The 17,670-nt window shown below is 63.6% G+C and overlaps 1 protein-coding gene across 1 annotated transcript in view; it reads right to left on the bottom strand.

The window, feature by feature from the left end:
- Positions 1-5,482: 5,482 nt before the first annotated feature.
- The window catches only part of LOC147092236 (sarcoplasmic/endoplasmic reticulum calcium ATPase 2-like), a 35,542-nt gene continuing 23,354 nt past the window's right edge, over positions 5,483-17,670 (bottom strand). The window contains exons 11-12 of the mRNA XM_085975576.1: positions 7,379-7,496; positions 5,483-6,614 (exon numbers count right to left, since the gene is read on the bottom strand). Coding sequence (XP_085831702.1) covers positions 6,345-6,614; positions 7,379-7,496 — 388 coding nt within the window. The 3' untranslated portion in view covers positions 5,483-6,344. The remainder of the gene's footprint in view (positions 6,615-7,378; positions 7,497-17,670) is intronic.

Here is a 17,670-nt window from a genome sequence, read left to right as displayed (position 1 = left end):
GGATGTTGTCGGGTGGATATTATGGGATGATGTTGTCGGGTGGATATTATGGGATGTTGTTGTTGGGTGGATATTATGGGATGATGTTGTTGGGTGGATATTATGGGATGTTGTTGTTGGGTGGATATTATGGGATGTTGCTGTTGGGTGGATATTATGGGATGTTGCTGTTGGTGGATATTATGGGATGTTGTTGGGGGATATTATGGGATGATGTCGGGTGGATATTATGGGATGTTGTTGGGTGGATATTATGGGATGATGTTGTCGGGTGGATATTATGGGATGATGTTGGGTGGATATTATGGGATGTTGTTGGGTGGATATTATGGGATGATGTTGTTGGGTGGATATTATGGGATGATGTTGTTGGGTGGATATTATGGGATGTTGTTGGGTGGATATTATGGGATGATGTTGGGGATATTATGGGATGATGTTGTTGGGTGGATATTATGGGATGTTGTTGGGTGGATATTATGGGATGATGTTGTCGGGTGGATATTATGGGATGATGTCGGGTGGATATTATGGGATGATGTTGTTGGGTGGATATTATGGGATGATGTTGTTGGGTGGATATTATGGGATGTTGTTGGGTGGATATTATGGATGATGTTGGGGATATTATGGGATGATGTTGGGTGGATATTATGGGATGTTGTTGGGTGGATATTATGGGATGATGTTGTCGGGTGGATATTATGGGATGATGTTGTCGGGTGGATATTATGGGATGATGTCGGGTGGATATTATGGGATGTTGTCGGGTGGATATTATGGGATGATGTTGTTGGGTGGATATTATGGGATGATGTTGTTGGGTGGATATTATGGGATGATGTTGTTGGGTGGATATTATGGATGATGTTGTTGGGTGGATATTATGGGATGATGTTGTTGGGTGGATATTGTGGGATGATGTTGTTGGGTGGATATTGTGGGATGTTGTTGGGTGGATATTATGGGATGATGTTGTTGTGTGGATATTATGGGATGTTGTTGGGTGGATATTATGGGATGTTGTGTGGATATTATGGGATGTTGTTGGGTGGATATTATGGGATGTTGGGTGGATATTATGGGATGTTGGGTGGATATTATGGGATGTTGTGTGGATATTATGGGATGTTGTTGGGTGGATATTATGGGATGATGTTGTTGGGTGGTTATTATGGGATGTTGTTGTTGGGGGATATTATGGGATGTTGTTGGGTGGATATTATGGGATGTTGTTGAGTGGATATTATGGGATGATGTTGTTGGGTGGATATTATGGGATGATGTTGTTGGGTGGATATTATGGGATGTTGTCGGGTGGATATTATGGGATGTTGTCGGGTGGATATTATGGGATGTTGTCGGGTGGATATTATGGGATGTTGTCGGGTGGATGTGCCTTTTGTTCTTTCCTCCCCTCCCCCCTTTCCCTGCTCCTACACTTGCTTAAAAATCTGTTCCATCTCCAGCTTTTTCCAGTTCTGCCGAAAGGCCATTGACCTGAAACGTGAACTCTGTTTCACTCTCCACAGATGCTGCCTGACCCGCTGAGTATTTCCAGCATTTTCTGTTTTTGTTTCAGATGTCCAGCATCTGTAGAATTTCTTTTTGCATATCGCGGGGGGTCGGGGGGGCATCGCAGGGGGTTGGGGCGACATCGCGGGGGTCGGGGCGGGGTTGTTCCGGCCCCGGCTCTTACCCGGGCTCTTGCAGCCACTCGAGTCAGGCTCCGACAAGCGGGTGGGCCGCTCCGTAATCTAGCAACAGGGGGCGGGGCCATGGGACGTCACCGCGAAAGAGAGAGAGTGAGGGAGAAGGACGATGGGAGGGGGCCGGAGGGAGAGGGAGGGATGGGCCGGAGGGAGAGGGAGTAAGGGATAGGCCGGAGGGAGGGAGCGGGCTGGAGGCCACAAGGGATGTGCCGGAAGGAGGGAGTTGGAGGGAGGGAGGGGGCCGGTCGGAGGGAGCCGGAGGGAGGGGGCCAGGTCGGATGGAGGGAGCCGGAGGGAGGGGGGAGAGGGCCAGGGAGAGAGATGGGCCGGAGGGAGGGAGGGGGCCAGGGAGAAGGATGGGCTGGAGGGAGGGATGGGAGGCCGGAGGGAGGGGGCGGTCAGAGGGAGCTGGAGGGGGCGAGGGAGGGGGATGGGAGGAGGCCAGAGGGAGAGGGGGAGAGAGAAAGGGGGGGAGGGAGAGAGAGGGAGGGAGGGGGGGGGGAGAGAGAGAGAGGGAGGGAGGGGGGGGGAGAGAGAGAGAGGGAGGGAGGGGGGGAGAGAGAGAGAGAGGGAGGGAGGGGGGGAGAGAGAGAGAGGGAGGGAGGGGGGAGAGAGAGAGAGGGAGGGAGGGGGGGAGAGAGAGAGAGGGAGGGAGGGGGGAGAGAGAGAGAGGGAGGGAGGGGGGGAGAGAGAGAGAGGGAGGGGGGGAGAGAGAGGGAGGGAGGGGGGAGAGAGAGGGAGGGAGGGAGGGGGGAGAGAGAGAGAGAGGGAGGGGGGGGAGAGAGAGAGAGAGGGAGGGAGGGGGAGAGAGGGAGGGGGAGTGATAGGAGACAGCGCGATAGGAGGTAGAGAGAGGGGGGGAGAGGGGGAAGGAGAGGGAGGGGGAAGGAGGAGAGGGGAGGGAGAGGATGAGTGACAGAGGACGAGTGAGAGAAAGTGATAGGAGACAGAGAGAGAGAGAGAGAGAGAGAGACAGAGCAGAAGATTTGCAATAAAACAATCGGCATTTTGAAAGCTTTGATTATAATCATTTTTATTAAGTTTCCATTACTTTCCAGACATTAAAAAAAAAATCCCATCGGCAATCTTGAGTGCGTGTTTGTGTGGGAGGGGAATGGAAATCACTTTAAATTAAGGTCATGCTGCTGTAAGGTACAGGAGCTCAGCCTGACCCCGTCCTGTGATAACTTCTGCCACAACCACCTCTGCGTCGCAAGGCAGATCGGGCATCAGCTCTTGAGCACAGCACGGTCGGTGGGTGGGGTGGCGGCGATGGGGTAGGGAGGTCCCTGAATTACAACACGACCCAAATATTCTAAAAATAAAAAGAAATATACACGGACATAATATATAAAGTTCTGCACATGGATCGGAACGAAGAACGGGGTGCATTACAAAACATAAAACAGAAAGGGGAGGGGGCTAAAGACCGCAGTCGGTCGGTCACTGGCTGCTCCGCACTGTTAGATACACTCATACAGTTAAATAATAATCTTTACACTAGCTGACTCGCTGCAGCGGCCAGAGGAGGGGTGGCTACACTGTGCACAGGCCCGGGCGGGGAATTAACACGCTGGGACACCGGGAAAGGAGAGGAAGGGGTACAGTCGAGTTTAGTCAGTGGCCTTGTTTAATACAAGGAGCTCTCGCTTTGGTCCTGATCGGAGTTGTTCCCCTGTACATTCATCTCTCAATTGGGAATGAAGAGAGACTTTTTAGGAATGCGTCCATCTCTGTATAACCCTTGGTTTAAGGAAAGTCTATATACAGACATCTTAAGGAATGACCCCTGACCCTCACGTACCAATTGGGCCGCCAGCGGGGGCGCCCCGCGTCTCGCCCCCCACCCTCCACGGTTGCTGGTGGCGCGGAACAGATACTGAAGCCGCTCAATCAACGTCACAGGTCCCATCTGACCGTGTCCGCCTTGCGCGACCTTGCACCCTCCCACCAAAACTGGCTCGCTCTGTGACCGAACATTGCCAGTGTGTCCGGACTGCCCGAGATTAATGACCCCACTTCCCCTGCTCCCCGCCCCCCGAATAAAACCATCGGGGTTACGGCCAGACACTGGTGTCTCATCACCCTTTCAGGGCAAGGTCGGAGGTGAGCCGGGGAGGGGGGTCGCGGTCTTGCGCTCTCCTGGAGCAGTAGCCAGAATACCAGCGAACCACCGCCTCCCACCCCACAATCAGGGAGGGAAGCCCCTCTGTCCGGGTCTGGCATTGAGCCCCCAGGTCCCAGAGGGTGAAAGGTCGCAGTGCCTGACCTTTCGCCCCCCCACGAGAGAGAGAGAGAGCGCAGCCCTTCAACCCCTCTGTCTGGGAGCTGGGATTTGAACTGGACCTCCATCCTGGTGCTGCAGATTGGTGATATCCAGGAGAAAATCCATGTGGGAATGGGCCGGAAAATGAACCCAAATGGGAAGGTGAAGGGGGCAGAAAGTAAACATCCGAATAAACAGGCGTGCAGCAAACAGGTACACACACACACACACACACACACACACACACACAAAAATAATATTAAAAATCATGCAGTCGAAACAGTGTTTTGTTGATTTTGACGTGCGTTGAGAGAACTCGACTAGTTCCTGGAATGGTTTAGTGTGAATTAACTGGAATAAATACTGTGGGACACTGGCCGAGCGCCAGGAGCCCTGAGTCAGTCAGGAAGAGGCCGCCCGGAGGAGAGAGGGCGGTCGAGTGCATAGGGTTGGGGGGAGTGTGAGTGAGCGAGAGAGGGGGCAGCTCGCTGGTAATCTCAACTCAACGTACATCGTCAGTCCTGGAGCAGGAACCCTGGCTGATTTCCCCCTCTCTCTAACCCAGGGGTCACTGGGCAGTGATCAGGAGCAGGAACCCTGGCTGATTTCCCCTCTCTCTAACCCAGGGGTCACTAGACAGTGATCAGGAGCAGGAACCCTGGCTGATTTCCCCTCTCTCTAACCCAGGGGTCACTGGGCAGTGATCAGGAGCAGGAACCCTGGCTGATTTCCCCTCTCTCTAACCCAGGGGTCACTGGACAGTGATCAGGAGCAGGAACCCTGGCTGATTTCCCCTCTCTCTAACCCAGGGGTCACTGGACAGTGATCAGGAGCAGGAACCCTGGCTGATTTCCCCTCTCTCTAACCCAGGGGTCACTGGGCAGTGATCAGGAGCAGGAACCCTGGCTGATTTCCCCTCTCTCTAACCCAGGGGTCACTGGGCAGTGATCAGGAGCAGGAACCCTGGCTGATTTCCCCTCTCTCTCACTAATCTATTTTGGCCAGTTGAGGTTAAATAATTGCAAGGCTGTCGTTCCTCAACATCTATCTCCCACTTCCAATGTTTAACGCCTCTGAAAAGAAGCCTTTTAAACTCATTTTTTGTCCCTCCTCTGGAGCTAGGATCAAGGAACTCAGCACAGATGGGGAACCTACATGTTCCTGCTCTGTGTTTGTGTGGCTCTTTCACCCATCGAAGGGGGAGGATGGGTGGGTGGGGGAGGATGGGTGGGCAGGGGGGATGGGAATGGATGGGCTGTGGGGGATGGGCAGCCAGGGGAGGATGGATGGGCCGGGAGGGGGGGGGGGGGAGGATGGATTGGGGGGGGGGGGGGGGGGGGCCAGGGGAGAATGGATGGGCGGGGGGGGGGGGGGGGGGGGGGGGGGAGAGGAGAAAAAGAGAGGATGGATGGGCGGGGGGGCCAGGGGAGGATGGATGGGGGCGGGGGGGGAGGGGAGGAGGAGAAAAAGAGAGGATGGATGGGCGGGGGGGGGGGATGGGCGGGCCAGGGGAGGATGGATGGGTGGGGGAGGATGGGTGGGCGGGGGGCCAGGGGAGGATGGATGGATGGGTGGGCGGGGGGCGGATGGATGGGTGGGCGGGGGGAGGATGGATGGGCGGGCCAGGGGAGGATGGATGGGTGGGGGAGGATGGGTGGGCGGGGGGCCAGGGGAGGATGGGTGGGCGGATGGATGGGTGGGCGGGGGGCGGATGGATGGGTGGGCGGGGGGAGGATGGATGGGTGGGCGGGGGGAGGATGGATGGGTGGGCGGGGGGAGGATGGATGGGTGGGCGGGGCGATGGGTGGGCGGGGGGCCAGGGGAGGATGGGTGGGTGGGCGGGGGGCCAGGGGAGGATGGGTGGGTGGGCGGGGGGCCAGGGGAGGATGGGTGGGTGGGCGGGGGGCCAGGGGAGGATGGGATAAGTCCCCTTTAAGGGAAACTTACCCGTCAATCCCACTTGGTCACAGCGAATGGCGGCCTGGCCGTGGTCGAGAGACTCTGATGGCTTCAACCACAAGGTGACTGCACTAACCCCTGGTCCGACCTCTGACACCACCCCCCGCCCCCAACCCCTCACACCCAGGTACCTAGTGAACCATTAACCCCAATGAGCCGCCTCTCTCTCTCGCTCTTCCCCCTCGTCGCCGAAACCAGTCTCTCACCGCAGGTCGAGTGCGTGGCCTTTTAAAAAATAAAATCAGAGCTCCCGATTACAGGGCATACACAGCCGACAAACTAAACGTGCAAACACTCCCTCACACAGCAGCGAGTGAGCGAGCGCCCCCCTCACCCTCTCTCTTGTTCTCGTTGTTTGTCCTCGGTTTAACCTCGCCCTCCCTCCCTCCCCCTGCGTTCAGCGCCCATCAGGACCACAGGGTGTTGGCGATGTTAGTGTCCGTGCTGTACAACCACAGCACCAGGGGCCCTGCCGTCAGGATGAAACTCCAGGAGACGCCCTCCAGCCAGGAGGCCAGGCTGCTCTTGTGCCCATCAACCCCCTCCGGCTCCTTGGGGGGGTCCACATAGTTGCGGGCGGCGAACTTCAGCGTCTCGTCCATCAGGATGACCGGCAGCGAGAGCTTCAGTACCATGATCCACTGGAGCATGTGGAGAGGCCGGATCTGGAAGATCAGCTGGCGGGCGGCCGAGGGGAAGAGAGAGAGAGGGTCAAAGGTTAGAGAGCAGCCACGGAGTTGACCTTGCCAGAAACACAGGCCGATACCCAGACACGCACAGTATAAACGCAGGCCGATACCCAGACACGCACAGTATAAACGCAGGCCGATACCCAGACACGCACAATATAAACGCAGGCCGATACCCAGATACGCACAGTATAAACACAGGCCGATACCCAGATACGCACAGTATAAACGCAGGCCGATACCCAGACACGCACAGTATAAACGCAGGCCGATACCCAGACACGTACAGTATAAACGCAGGCCGATACCCAGACACGCACAGTATAAACGCAGGCCGATACCCAGACACGCACAGTATAAACGCAGGCCGATACCCAGACACGCACAGTATAAACGCAGGCCGATACCCAGACACGCACAGTATAAACGCAGGCCGATACCCAGACACGCACAGTATAAACGCAGGCCGATACCCAGACACGCACAGTATAAACGCAGGCCAATACCCAGACACGTACAGTATAAACGCAGGCCGATACCCAGACACGCACAGTATAAACGCAGGCCGATACCCAGACACGTACAGTATAAACGCAGGCCGATACCCAGACACGCACAGTATAAACACAGGCCGATACCCAGACACGCACAGTATAAACGCAGGCCGATACCCAGACACGTAGAATGTCAACAGACGGGTCCGGTGACAATGGCACTGGCAGCTACATGAGCAGGAGAAAGACGGTACTCACCGGCAGCGGGTCGACATACAGAATGAGGAAGTGCAGAGCCATAGAGAGGCAGATGGCTCCCAGCAGCCAGACGTTAACCCAGGGGGGCATCTTCAGCAAGGACTGGTTCTCCGACAGGCTGCGGACAGAGAGAGAGAGAGAGCGCGAGTCAGACCGGCAGAGCGAGAGCCCGACCGAGAGCGAGCGCGAGACCGACCGAGAGAGAGCGAGCGAGCGAGCGCCAGAGAGACAGAGAGCGAGCGAGCGAGCGCCAGAGAGACAGAGAGCGAGCGCCAGAGAGACAGCGAGCGCGCGCCAGAGACAGAGAGCGAGCGAGCGCGAGAGACAGAGAGCGAGCGAGCGCGAGAGACAGAGAGCGAGCGAGCGCGAGAGACAGAGAGCGAGCGAGCGCGAGAGACAGAGAGCGAGCGAGCGCGAGAGACAGAGAGCGAGCGAGCGCGAGAGACAGAGAGCGAGCGAGCGCGAGAGACAGAGAGCGAGCGAGCGCGAGAGACAGAGAGCGAGCGAGCGCGAGAGACAGAGAGCGAGCGAGCGCGAGAGACAGAGAGCGAGCGAGCGCGAGAGACAGAGAGCGAGCGAGCGCGAGAGACAGAGAGCGAGCGAGCGCGAGAGACAGAGAGCGAGCGAGCGCGAGAGACAGAGAGCGAGCGAGCGCGAGAGACAGAGAGCGAGCGAGCGCGAGAGACAGAGAGCGAGCGAGCGCGAGAGACAGAGAGCGAGCGAGCGCGAGAGACAGAGAGCGAGCGAGCGCGAGAGACAGAGAGCGAGCGAGCGCGAGAGACAGAGAGCGAGCGAGCGCGAGAGACAGAGAGCGAGCGAGCGCGAGAGACAGAGAGCGAGCGAGCGCGAGAGACAGAGAGCGAGCGAGCGCGAGAGACAGAGAGCGAGCGAGCGCGAGAGACAGAGAGCGAGCGAGCGAGCGAGCGCGAGAGACAGAGAGCGCGAGCGAGCGAGCGCGAGAGACAGAGAGCGAGCGAGCGCGAGAGACAGAGAGCGAGCGAGCGCGAGAGACAGAGAGCGAGCGAGCGAGCGCGAGAGACAGAGAGCGAGCGAGCGAGCGCGAGAGACAGAGAGCGAGCGAGCGAGCGCGAGAGACAGAGAGCGAGCGAGCGAGCGCGAGAGACAGAGAGCGAGCGAGCGAGCGCGAGAGACAGAGAGCGAGCGAGCGAGCGCGAGAGACAGAGAGCGAGCGAGCGAGCGCGAGAGACAGAGAGCGAGCGAGCGAGCGCGAGAGACAGAGAGCGAGCGAGCGCGAGAGACAGAGAGCGAGCGAGCGCGAGAGACAGAGAGCGAGCGAGCGCGAGAGACAGAGAGCGAGCGAGCGAGCGCGAGAGACAGAGAGCGAGCGAGCGAGCGCGAGAGACAGAGAGCGAGCGAGCGAGCGCGAGAGACAGAGACGAGCGAGCGAGCGCGAGAGACAGAGCGAGCGAGCGCGAGAGACAGAGAGCGAGCGAGCGCGAGAGACAGAGAGCGAGCGAGCGCGAGAGACAGAGAGCGAGCGAGCGCGAGAGACAGAGAGCGAGCGAGCGAGCGCGAGAGACAGAGAGCGAGCGAGCGAGCGCGAGAGACAGAGAGCGAGCGAGCGAGCGCGAGAGACAGAGAGCGAGCGAGCGAGCGCGAGAGACAGGCAGACCGAGAGCGAGCGCGCGAGAGACAGGCAGACCGAGAGCGAGCGCGCGAGAGACAGGCAGACCGAGAGCGAGCGCGCGAGAGACAGGCAGACCGAGAGCGAGCGCGCGAGAGACAGGCAGACCGAGAGCGAGCGCGCGAGAGACAGGCAGACCGAGAGCGAGCGCGCGAGAGACAGGCAGACCGAGAGCGAGCGCGCGAGAGACAGGCAGACCGAGAGCGAGCGCGCGAGAGACAGGCAGACCGAGAGCGAGCGCGCGAGAGACAGGCAGACCGAGAGCGAGCGCGCGAGAGACAGGCAGACCGAGAGCGAGCGCGCGAGAGACAGGCAGACCGAGAGCGAGCGCGCGAGAGACAGGCAGACCGAGAGCGCGCGCGCGAGAGACAGGCAGACCGAGAGCGAGCGCGCGAGAGACAGGCAGACCGAGAGCGAGCGCGCGAGAGACAGGCAGACCGAGAGCGAGCGCGCGAGAGACAGGCAGACCGAGAGCGAGCGCGCGAGAGACAGGCAGACCGAGAGCGAGCGCGCGAGAGACAGGCAGACCGAGAGCGAGCGCGCGAGAGACAGGCAGACCGAGAGCGAGCGCGCGAGAGACAGGCAGACCGAGAGCGAGCGCGCGAGAGACAGGCAGACCGAGAGCGAGCGCGCGAGAGACAGGCAGACCGAGAGCGAGCGCGCGAGAGACAGGCAGACCGAGAGCGAGCGCGCGAGAGACAGGCAGACCGAGAGCGAGCGCGCGAGAGACAGGCAGACCGAGAGCGAGCGCGCGAGAGACAGGCAGACCGAGAGCGAGCGCGCGAGAGACAGGCAGACCGAGAGCGAGCGCGCGAGAGACAGGCAGACCGAGAGCGAGCGCGCGAGAGACAGGCAGACCGAGAGCGAGCGCGCGAGAGACAGGCAGACCGAGAGCGAGCGCGCGAGAGACAGGCAGACCGAGAGCGAGCGCGCGAGAGACAGGCAGACCGAGAGCGAGCGCGCGAGAGACAGGCAGACCGAGAGCGAGCGCGCGAGAGACAGACCGAGAGAGAGCGCGCGAGAGACAGACCGAGAGAGAGCGCGCGAGAGACAGACCGAGAGAGAGCGCGCGAGAGACAGACCGAGAGAGAGCGCGCGAGAGACAGACCGAGAGAGAGCGCGCGAGAGACAGACCGAGAGAGAGCGCGCGAGAGAGAGCGCGCGAGAGACAGACCGAGAGAAAGCGCGCGAGAGACAGACCGAGAGAGAGCGCGCGAGAGACAGACCGAGAGAGAGCGCGCGAGAGACAGACCGAGAGAGAGCGCGCGAGAGACAGACCGAGAGAGCGCGCGAGAGAGAGCGCGCGAGAGACAGACCGAGAGAGAGCGCGCGAGAGACAGACCGAGAGAGAGCGCGCGAGAGACAGACCGAGAGAGAGCGCGCGAGAGACAGACCGAGAGAGAGCGCGCGAGAGACAGACCGAGAGAGAGCGCGCGAGAGACAGACCGAGAGAGAGCGCGCGAGACAGACCGAGAGAGAGCGCGCGAGAGACAGACCGAGAGAGAGCGCGCGAGAGACAGACCGAGAGAGAGCGCGCGAGAGACCGAGAGAGAGCGCGCGAGAGACAGACCGAGAGAGAGCGCGCGAGAGACAGACCGAGAGAGAGCGCGCGAGAGACAGACCGAGAGAGAGCGCGCGAGAGACAGACCGAGAGAGAGCGCCCGAGAGACAGACCGAGAGAGAGCGCGCGAGAGACAGACCGAGAGAGCGCGCGCGAGAGACAGACCGAGAGAGAGCGCGCGAGAGACAGACCGAGAGAGAGCGCGCGAGAGACAGACCGAGAGAGCGCGCGAGAGACAGACCGAGAGAGAGCGCGCGAGAGACAGACCGAGAGAGAGCGCGCGAGAGACCGAGAGAGAGCGCGCGAGAGACAGACCGAGAGAGAGCGCGCGAGAGACAGACCGAGAGAGCGCGCGCGAGAGACAGACCGAGAGAGAGCGCGCGAGAGACAGACCGAGAGAGAACGCGCGAGAGACAGACCGAGAGAGAGCGCGCGAGAGACAGACCGAGAGAGAGCGCGCGAGAGACAGACCGAGAGAGCGCGCGAGAGACAGACCGAGAGAGAGCGCGCGAGAGACAGACCGAGAGAGAGCGCGCGAGAGACAGACCGAGAGAGAGCGCGCGAGAGACAGACCGAGAGAGAGACACACACAAGACAGAGATAGAGGGACAGAGACAGAGAGATGTTCACGGTCAGTTGGATCACGCTGCAACATGTAGTTAACAAACATTACATGGCTGCGGAGGATTCGCAGGGAATGCCACCCTCCTCCGTGCTGTGAACACACGGGGAGCCCCTCACCGCACGAGGGGAAGGGCAGTGTGAATGAGGCTCGAAGAGGCGGCTCCACCCAGGCCTCAGCCTGTCCCCTCACACCTAACATGAGTTCACAACACTGCCAGCTTCTCCCTCCACGGCTCCCTCAAGTTTCGTTCAACTCCCACCCAGGGGACATCCCGAGCCATCGCCCGCCCTCCCACCCAGGGGATCCCGAGCCGTCGCCCGCCCTCCCTCCCACCCAGGGGACATCCCGAGCCATCGAACTCCACCCTCCCTCCCACCCAGGGGACATCCCGAGCCATCGAACTCCACCCTCCCTCCCACCCTGGGGACATCCCGAGCCATCGAACTCCACCCTCCCTCTCACCCAGGGGACATCCTGAGCCATCGAACTCCGCCCTCCCTCTCACCCAGGGGACATCCCGAGCCATCGCCCGCCCTCCCTCTCACCCAGGGGACATCCCGAGCCATCGCCCGCCCTCCCACCCAGGGGATCCCGAGCCGTCGCCCGCCCTCCCTCCCACCCAGGGGACATCCCGAGCCATCGAACTCCACCCTCCCTCCCACCCAGGGGACATCCCGAGCCATCGAACTCCACCCTCCCTCCCACCCTGGGGACATCCCGAGCCATCGAACTCCACCCTCCCTCTCACCCAGGGGACATCCTGAGCCATCGAACTCCGCCCTCCCTCTCACCCAGGGGACATCCCGAGCCATCGCCCGCCCTCCCTCTCACCCAGGGGACATCCCGAGCCATCGCCCGCCCTCCCTCTCACCCTGGGGACATCCCGAGCCATCGCCCGCCCTCCCTCTCACCCAGGGGACATCCCGAGCCATCGCCCGCCCTCCCTCCCACCCAGGGGACATCCCGAGCCATCGAACTCCGCCCTCCCTCCCACCCAGGGGATCCCGAGCCATCGAACTCCGCCCTCCCTCCCACCCAGGGGATCCCGAGCCATCGAACTCCACCCTCCCTCCCTCCCAGGGGATCCCGAGCCATCGAACTCCACCCTCCCTCTCACCCAGGGGACATCCCGAGCCATCGCCCGCCCTCCCTCTCACCCAGGGGGCATCCCGAGCCATCGAACTCCGCCCTCCCTCTCACCCAGGGGACATCCTGAGCCATCGCCCGCCCTCCCTCCCACCCAGGGGACATCCCGAGCCATCGAACTCCGCCCTCCCTCTCACCCAGGGGACATCCCGAGCCATCGCCCGCCCTCCCTCTCACCCAGGGGACATCCCGAGCCATCGCCCGCCCTCCCTCCCACCCTGGGGACATCCCGAGCCATCGCCCGCCCTCCCTCTCACCCAGGGGACATCCCGAGCCATCGCCCGCCCTCCCTCTCACCCTGGGGACATCCCGAGCCATCGCCCGCCCTCCCTCTCACCCAGGGGACATCCCGAGCCATCGCCCGCCCTCCCTCTCACCCAGGGGACATCCCGAGCCATCGCCCGCCCTCCCTCTCACCCAGGGGACATCCCGAGCCATCGAACTCCGCCCTCCCTCTCACCCAGGGGACATCCTGAGCCATCGCCCGCCCTCCCTCTCACCCAGGGGATCCCGAGCCATCGCCTGCCCTCCCTCTCACCCAGGGGACATCCCGAGCCATCGCCCGCCCTCCCTCTCACCCTGGGGACATCCCGAGCCATCGAACTCCACCCTCCCTCTCACCCAGGGGATCCCGAGCCATCGAACTCCGCCCTCCCTCCCACCCAGGGGGCATCCCGAGCCATCGCCCGCCCTCCCTCTCACCCAGGGGACATCCCGAGCCATCGAACTCCACCCTCCCTCTCACCCAGGGGACATCCCGAGCCATCGCCCGCCCTCCCTCCCACCCAGGGGACATCCCGAGCCATCGCCCGCCCTCCCTCTCACCCAGGGGACATCCCGAGCCATCGCCCGCCCTCCCTCCCACCCAGGGGACATCCCGAGCCATCGCCCGCCCTCCCTCTCACCCAGGGGACATCCCGAGCCATCGCCCGCCCTCCCTCTCACCCTGGGGACATCCCGAGCCATCGCCCGCCCTCCCTCCCACCCAGGGGGCATCCCGAGCCATCGCCCGCCCTCCCTCTCACCCAGGGGACATCCCGAGCCATCGCCCGCCCTCCCTCCCACCCAGGGGACATCCCGAGCCATCGCCCGCCCTCCCTCTCACCCAGGGGACATCCCGAGCCATCGCCCGCCCTCCCTCTCACCCTGGGGACATCCCGAGCCATCGCCCGCCCTCCCTCTCACCCTGGGGACATCCCGAGCCATCGAACTCCGCCCTCCCTCTCACCCAGGGGACATCCCGAGCCATCGAACTCCGCCCTCCCTCCCACCCAGGGGACATCCCGAGCCATCGCCCGCCCTCCCTCCCACCCAGGGGACATCCCGAGCCATCGCCCGCCCTCCCTCCCACCCAGGGGGCATCCCGAGCCATCGCCCGCCCTCCCTCTCACCCTGGGGACATCCCGAGCCATCGAACTCCGCCCTCCCTCCCACCCAGGGGACATCCCGAGCCATCGAACTCCGCCCTCCCTCCCACCCAGGGGGCATCCCGAGCCATCGCCCGCCCTCCCTCTCACCCTGGGGACATCCCGAGCCATCGCCCGCCCTCCCTCTCACCCAGGGGGCATCCCGAGCCATCGCCCGCCCTCCCTCCCACCCAGGGGACATCCCGAGCCATCGAACTCCACCCTCCCTCTCACCCAGGGGACATCCCGAGCCATCGCCCGCCCTCCCTCCCACCCAGGGGACATCCCGAGCCATCGCCCGCCCTCCCTCCCACCCAGGGGACATCCCGAGCCATCGAACTCCACCCTCCCTCCCACCCAGGGGACATCCCGAGCCATCGAACTCCGCCCTCCCTCTCACCCAGGGGATCCCGAGCCATCGAACTCCACCCTCCCTCTCACCCTGGGGACATCCCGAGCCATCGCCCGCCCTCCCTCTCACCCAGGGGACATCCCGAGCCATCGAACTCCACCCTCCCTCTCACCCTGGGGACATCCTGAGCCATCGCCTGCCCTCCCTCTCACCCAGGGGACATCCCGAGCCATCGCCCGCCCTCCCTCTCACCCAGGGGACATCCCGAGCCATCGCCCGCCCTCCCTCCCACCCAGGGGATCCCGAGCCATCGCCCGCCCTCCCTCTCACCCAGGGGACATCCCGAGCCATCGAACTCCGCCCTCCCTCTCACCCAGGGGACATCCCGAGCCATCGCCCGCCCTCCCTCTCACCCAGGGGACATCCCGAGCCATCGAACTCCGCCCTCCCTCTCACCCAGGGGACATCCCGAGCCGTCGCCCGCCCTCCCTCTCACCCAGGGGACATCCCGAGCCATCGAACTCCGCCCGCCCTCCCTCCCACCCAGGGGACATCCCGAGCCATCGCCCGCCCTCCCTCTCACCCAGGGGACATCCCGAGCCATCGAACTCCGCCCTCCCACCCAGGGGATCCCGAGCCATCGCCCGCCCTCCCTCTCACCCAGGGGATCCCGAGCCATCGAACTCCGCCCTCCCTCTCACCCAGGGGACATCCCGAGCCATCGAACTCCGCCCTCCCTCTCACCCAGGGGACATCCCGAGCCATCGCCCGCCCTCCCTCTCACCCAGGGGACATCCCGAGCCATCGAACTCCGCCCTCCCTCTCACCCAGGGGACATCCCGAGCCATCGAACTCCGCCCTCCCTCTCACCCTGGGGACATCCCGAGCCATCGAACTCCGCCCTCCCTCTCACCCAGGGGACATCCCGAGCCATCGCCCGCCCTCCCTCTCACCCAGGGGACATCCCGAGCCATCGAACTCCGCCTCCCTCTCACCCAGGGGACATCCCGAGCCATCGAACTCCGCCCTCCCTCTCACCCTGGGGACATCCCGAGCCATCGCCCACCCTCCCTCCCACCCAGGGGACATCCCGAGCCATCGAACTCCGCCCTCCCTCTCACCCAGGGGACATCCCGAGCCATCGCCCGCCCTCCCTCTCACCCAGGGGACATCCCGAGCCATCGCCCGCCCTCCCTCCCACCCTGGGGACATCCCGAGCCATCGCCCGCCCTCCCTCTCACCCAGGGGACATCCCGAGCCATCGCCCGCCCTCCCTCTCACCCTGGGGACATCCCGAGCCATCGCCCGCCCTCCCTCTCACCCAGGGGACATCCCGAGCCATCGCCCGCCCTCCCTCTCACCCAGGGGACATCCCGAGCCATCGAACTCCGCCCTCCCTCTCACCCAGGGGACATCCCGAGCCATCGCCCGCCCTCCCTCCCACCCAGGGGACATCCCGAGCCATCGCCCGCCCTCCCTCTCACCCAGGGGACATCCCGAGCCGTCGCCCGCCCTCCCTCTCACCCTGGGGACATCCCGAGCCGTCGCCCGCCCTCCCTCTCACCCAGGGGACATCCTGAGCCATCGAACTCCGCCCTCCCTCTCACCCAGGGGGCATCCTGAGCCATCGAACTCCGCCCTCCCTCTCACCCAGGGGACATCCCGAGCCATCGAACTCCGCCCTCCCTCTCACCCAGGGGACATCCCGAGCCATCGTCCACCCTCCCTCTCACCCAGGGGACATCCCGAGCCATCGAACTCCGCCCTCCCTCTCACCCAGGGGACATCCCGAGCCATCGAACTCCGCCCTCCCTCTCACCCAGGGGACATCCCGAGCCATCGAACTCCGCCCTCCCTCTCACCCAGGGGACATCCCGAGCCATCGCCCGCCCTCCCTCTCACCCAGGGGACATCCCGAGCCATCGCCCGCCCTCCCTCTCACCCAGGGGACATCCCGAGCCATCAAACTCCGCCCTCCCTCTCACCCAGGGGACATCCCGAGCCATCGAACTCCGCCCTCCCTCTCACCCAGGGGACATCCCGAGCCATCGAACTCCGCCCTCCCTCTCACCCAGGGGACATCCCGAGCCATCGCCCGCCCTCCCTCCCACCCAGGGGATCCCGAGCCATCGCCCGCCCTCCCTCTCACCCAGGGGACATCCCGAGCCATCGAACTCCACCCTCCCTCTCACCCAGGGGACATCCCGAGCCATCGCCCGCCCTCCCTCTCACCCAGGGGGCATCCCGAGCCATCGCCCGCCCTCCCTCTCACCCAGGGGGCATCCCGAGCCATCGCCCGCCCTCCCTCTCACCCAGGGGGCATCCCGAGCCATCGCCCGCCCTCCCTCCCACCCAGGGGACATCCCGAGCCATCGCCCGCCCTCCCTCCCACCCAGGGGATCCCGAGCCATCGCCCGCCCTCCCTCTCACCCAGGGGATCCCGAGCCATCGAACTCCGCCCTCCCTCCCACCCAGGGGGCATCCCGAGCCATCGCCCGCCCTCCCTCTCACCCAGGGGACATCCCGAGCCATCGCCCGCCCTCCCTCCCACCCAGGGGATCCCGAGCCATCGAACTCCGCCCTCCCTCTCACCCTGGGGACATCCCGAGCCATCGCCCGCCCTCCCTCTCACCCAGGGGACATCCCGAGCCATCGAACTCCACCCTCCCTCTCACCCAGGGGACATCCCGAGCCATCGAACTCCGCCCTCCCTCTCACCCAGGGGACATCCCGAGCCATCGAACTCCGCCCTCCCTCCCACCCAGGGGGCATCCCGAGCCATCGCCCGCCCTCCCTCCCACCCAGGGGATCCCGAGCCATCGCCCGCCCTCCCTCCCACCCAGGGGACATCCCGAGCCATCGCCCGCCCTCCCTCTCACCCTGGGGACAGCCCGAGCCATCGCCCGCCCTCCCTCTCACCCAGGGGACATCCCGAGCCATCGAACTCCACCCTCCCTCTCACCCAGGGGACATCCCGAGCCATCGAACTCCACCCTCCCTCCCACCCAGGGGACATCCCGAGCCATCGAACTCCGCCCTCCCTCTCACCCAGGGGACATCCCGAGCCATCGAACTCCACCCTCCCTCTCACCCAGGGGACATCCCGAGCCGTCGCCCGCCCTCCCTCTCACCCAGGGGACATCCCGAGCCATCGAACTCCGCCCTCCCTCTCACCCAGGGGACATCCCGAGCCATCGAACTCCACCCTCCCTCTCACCCAGGGGACATCCCGAGCCATCGAACTCCACCCTCCCTCTCACCCTGGGGACATCCCGAGCCGTCGCCCGCCCTCCCTCTCACCCTGGGGACATCCCGAGCCATCGCCCGCCCTCCCTCTCACCCAGGGGACATCCCGAGCCATCGAACTCCACCCTCCCTCTCACCCAGGGGACATCCCGAGCCGTCGCCCGCCCTCCCTCTCACCCAGGGGACATCCCGAGCCATCGCCCGCCCTCCCTCTCACCCAGGGGACATCCCGAGCCATCGCCCGCCCTCCCTCCCACCCAGGGGACATCCCGAGCCATCGCCCGCCCTCCCTCTCACCCTGGGGACAGCCC

Source organism: Somniosus microcephalus, unplaced genomic scaffold (genome assembly GCF_052327205.1).
Source record: "Somniosus microcephalus isolate GS21.2 unplaced genomic scaffold, FLI_Smic_1.0 unresolved_chr2, whole genome shotgun sequence".
Lineage (NCBI taxonomy): Eukaryota > Metazoa > Chordata > Chondrichthyes > Squaliformes > Somniosidae > Somniosus > Somniosus microcephalus.
This window is presented reverse-complemented; position numbering and strand designations above follow the sequence as displayed.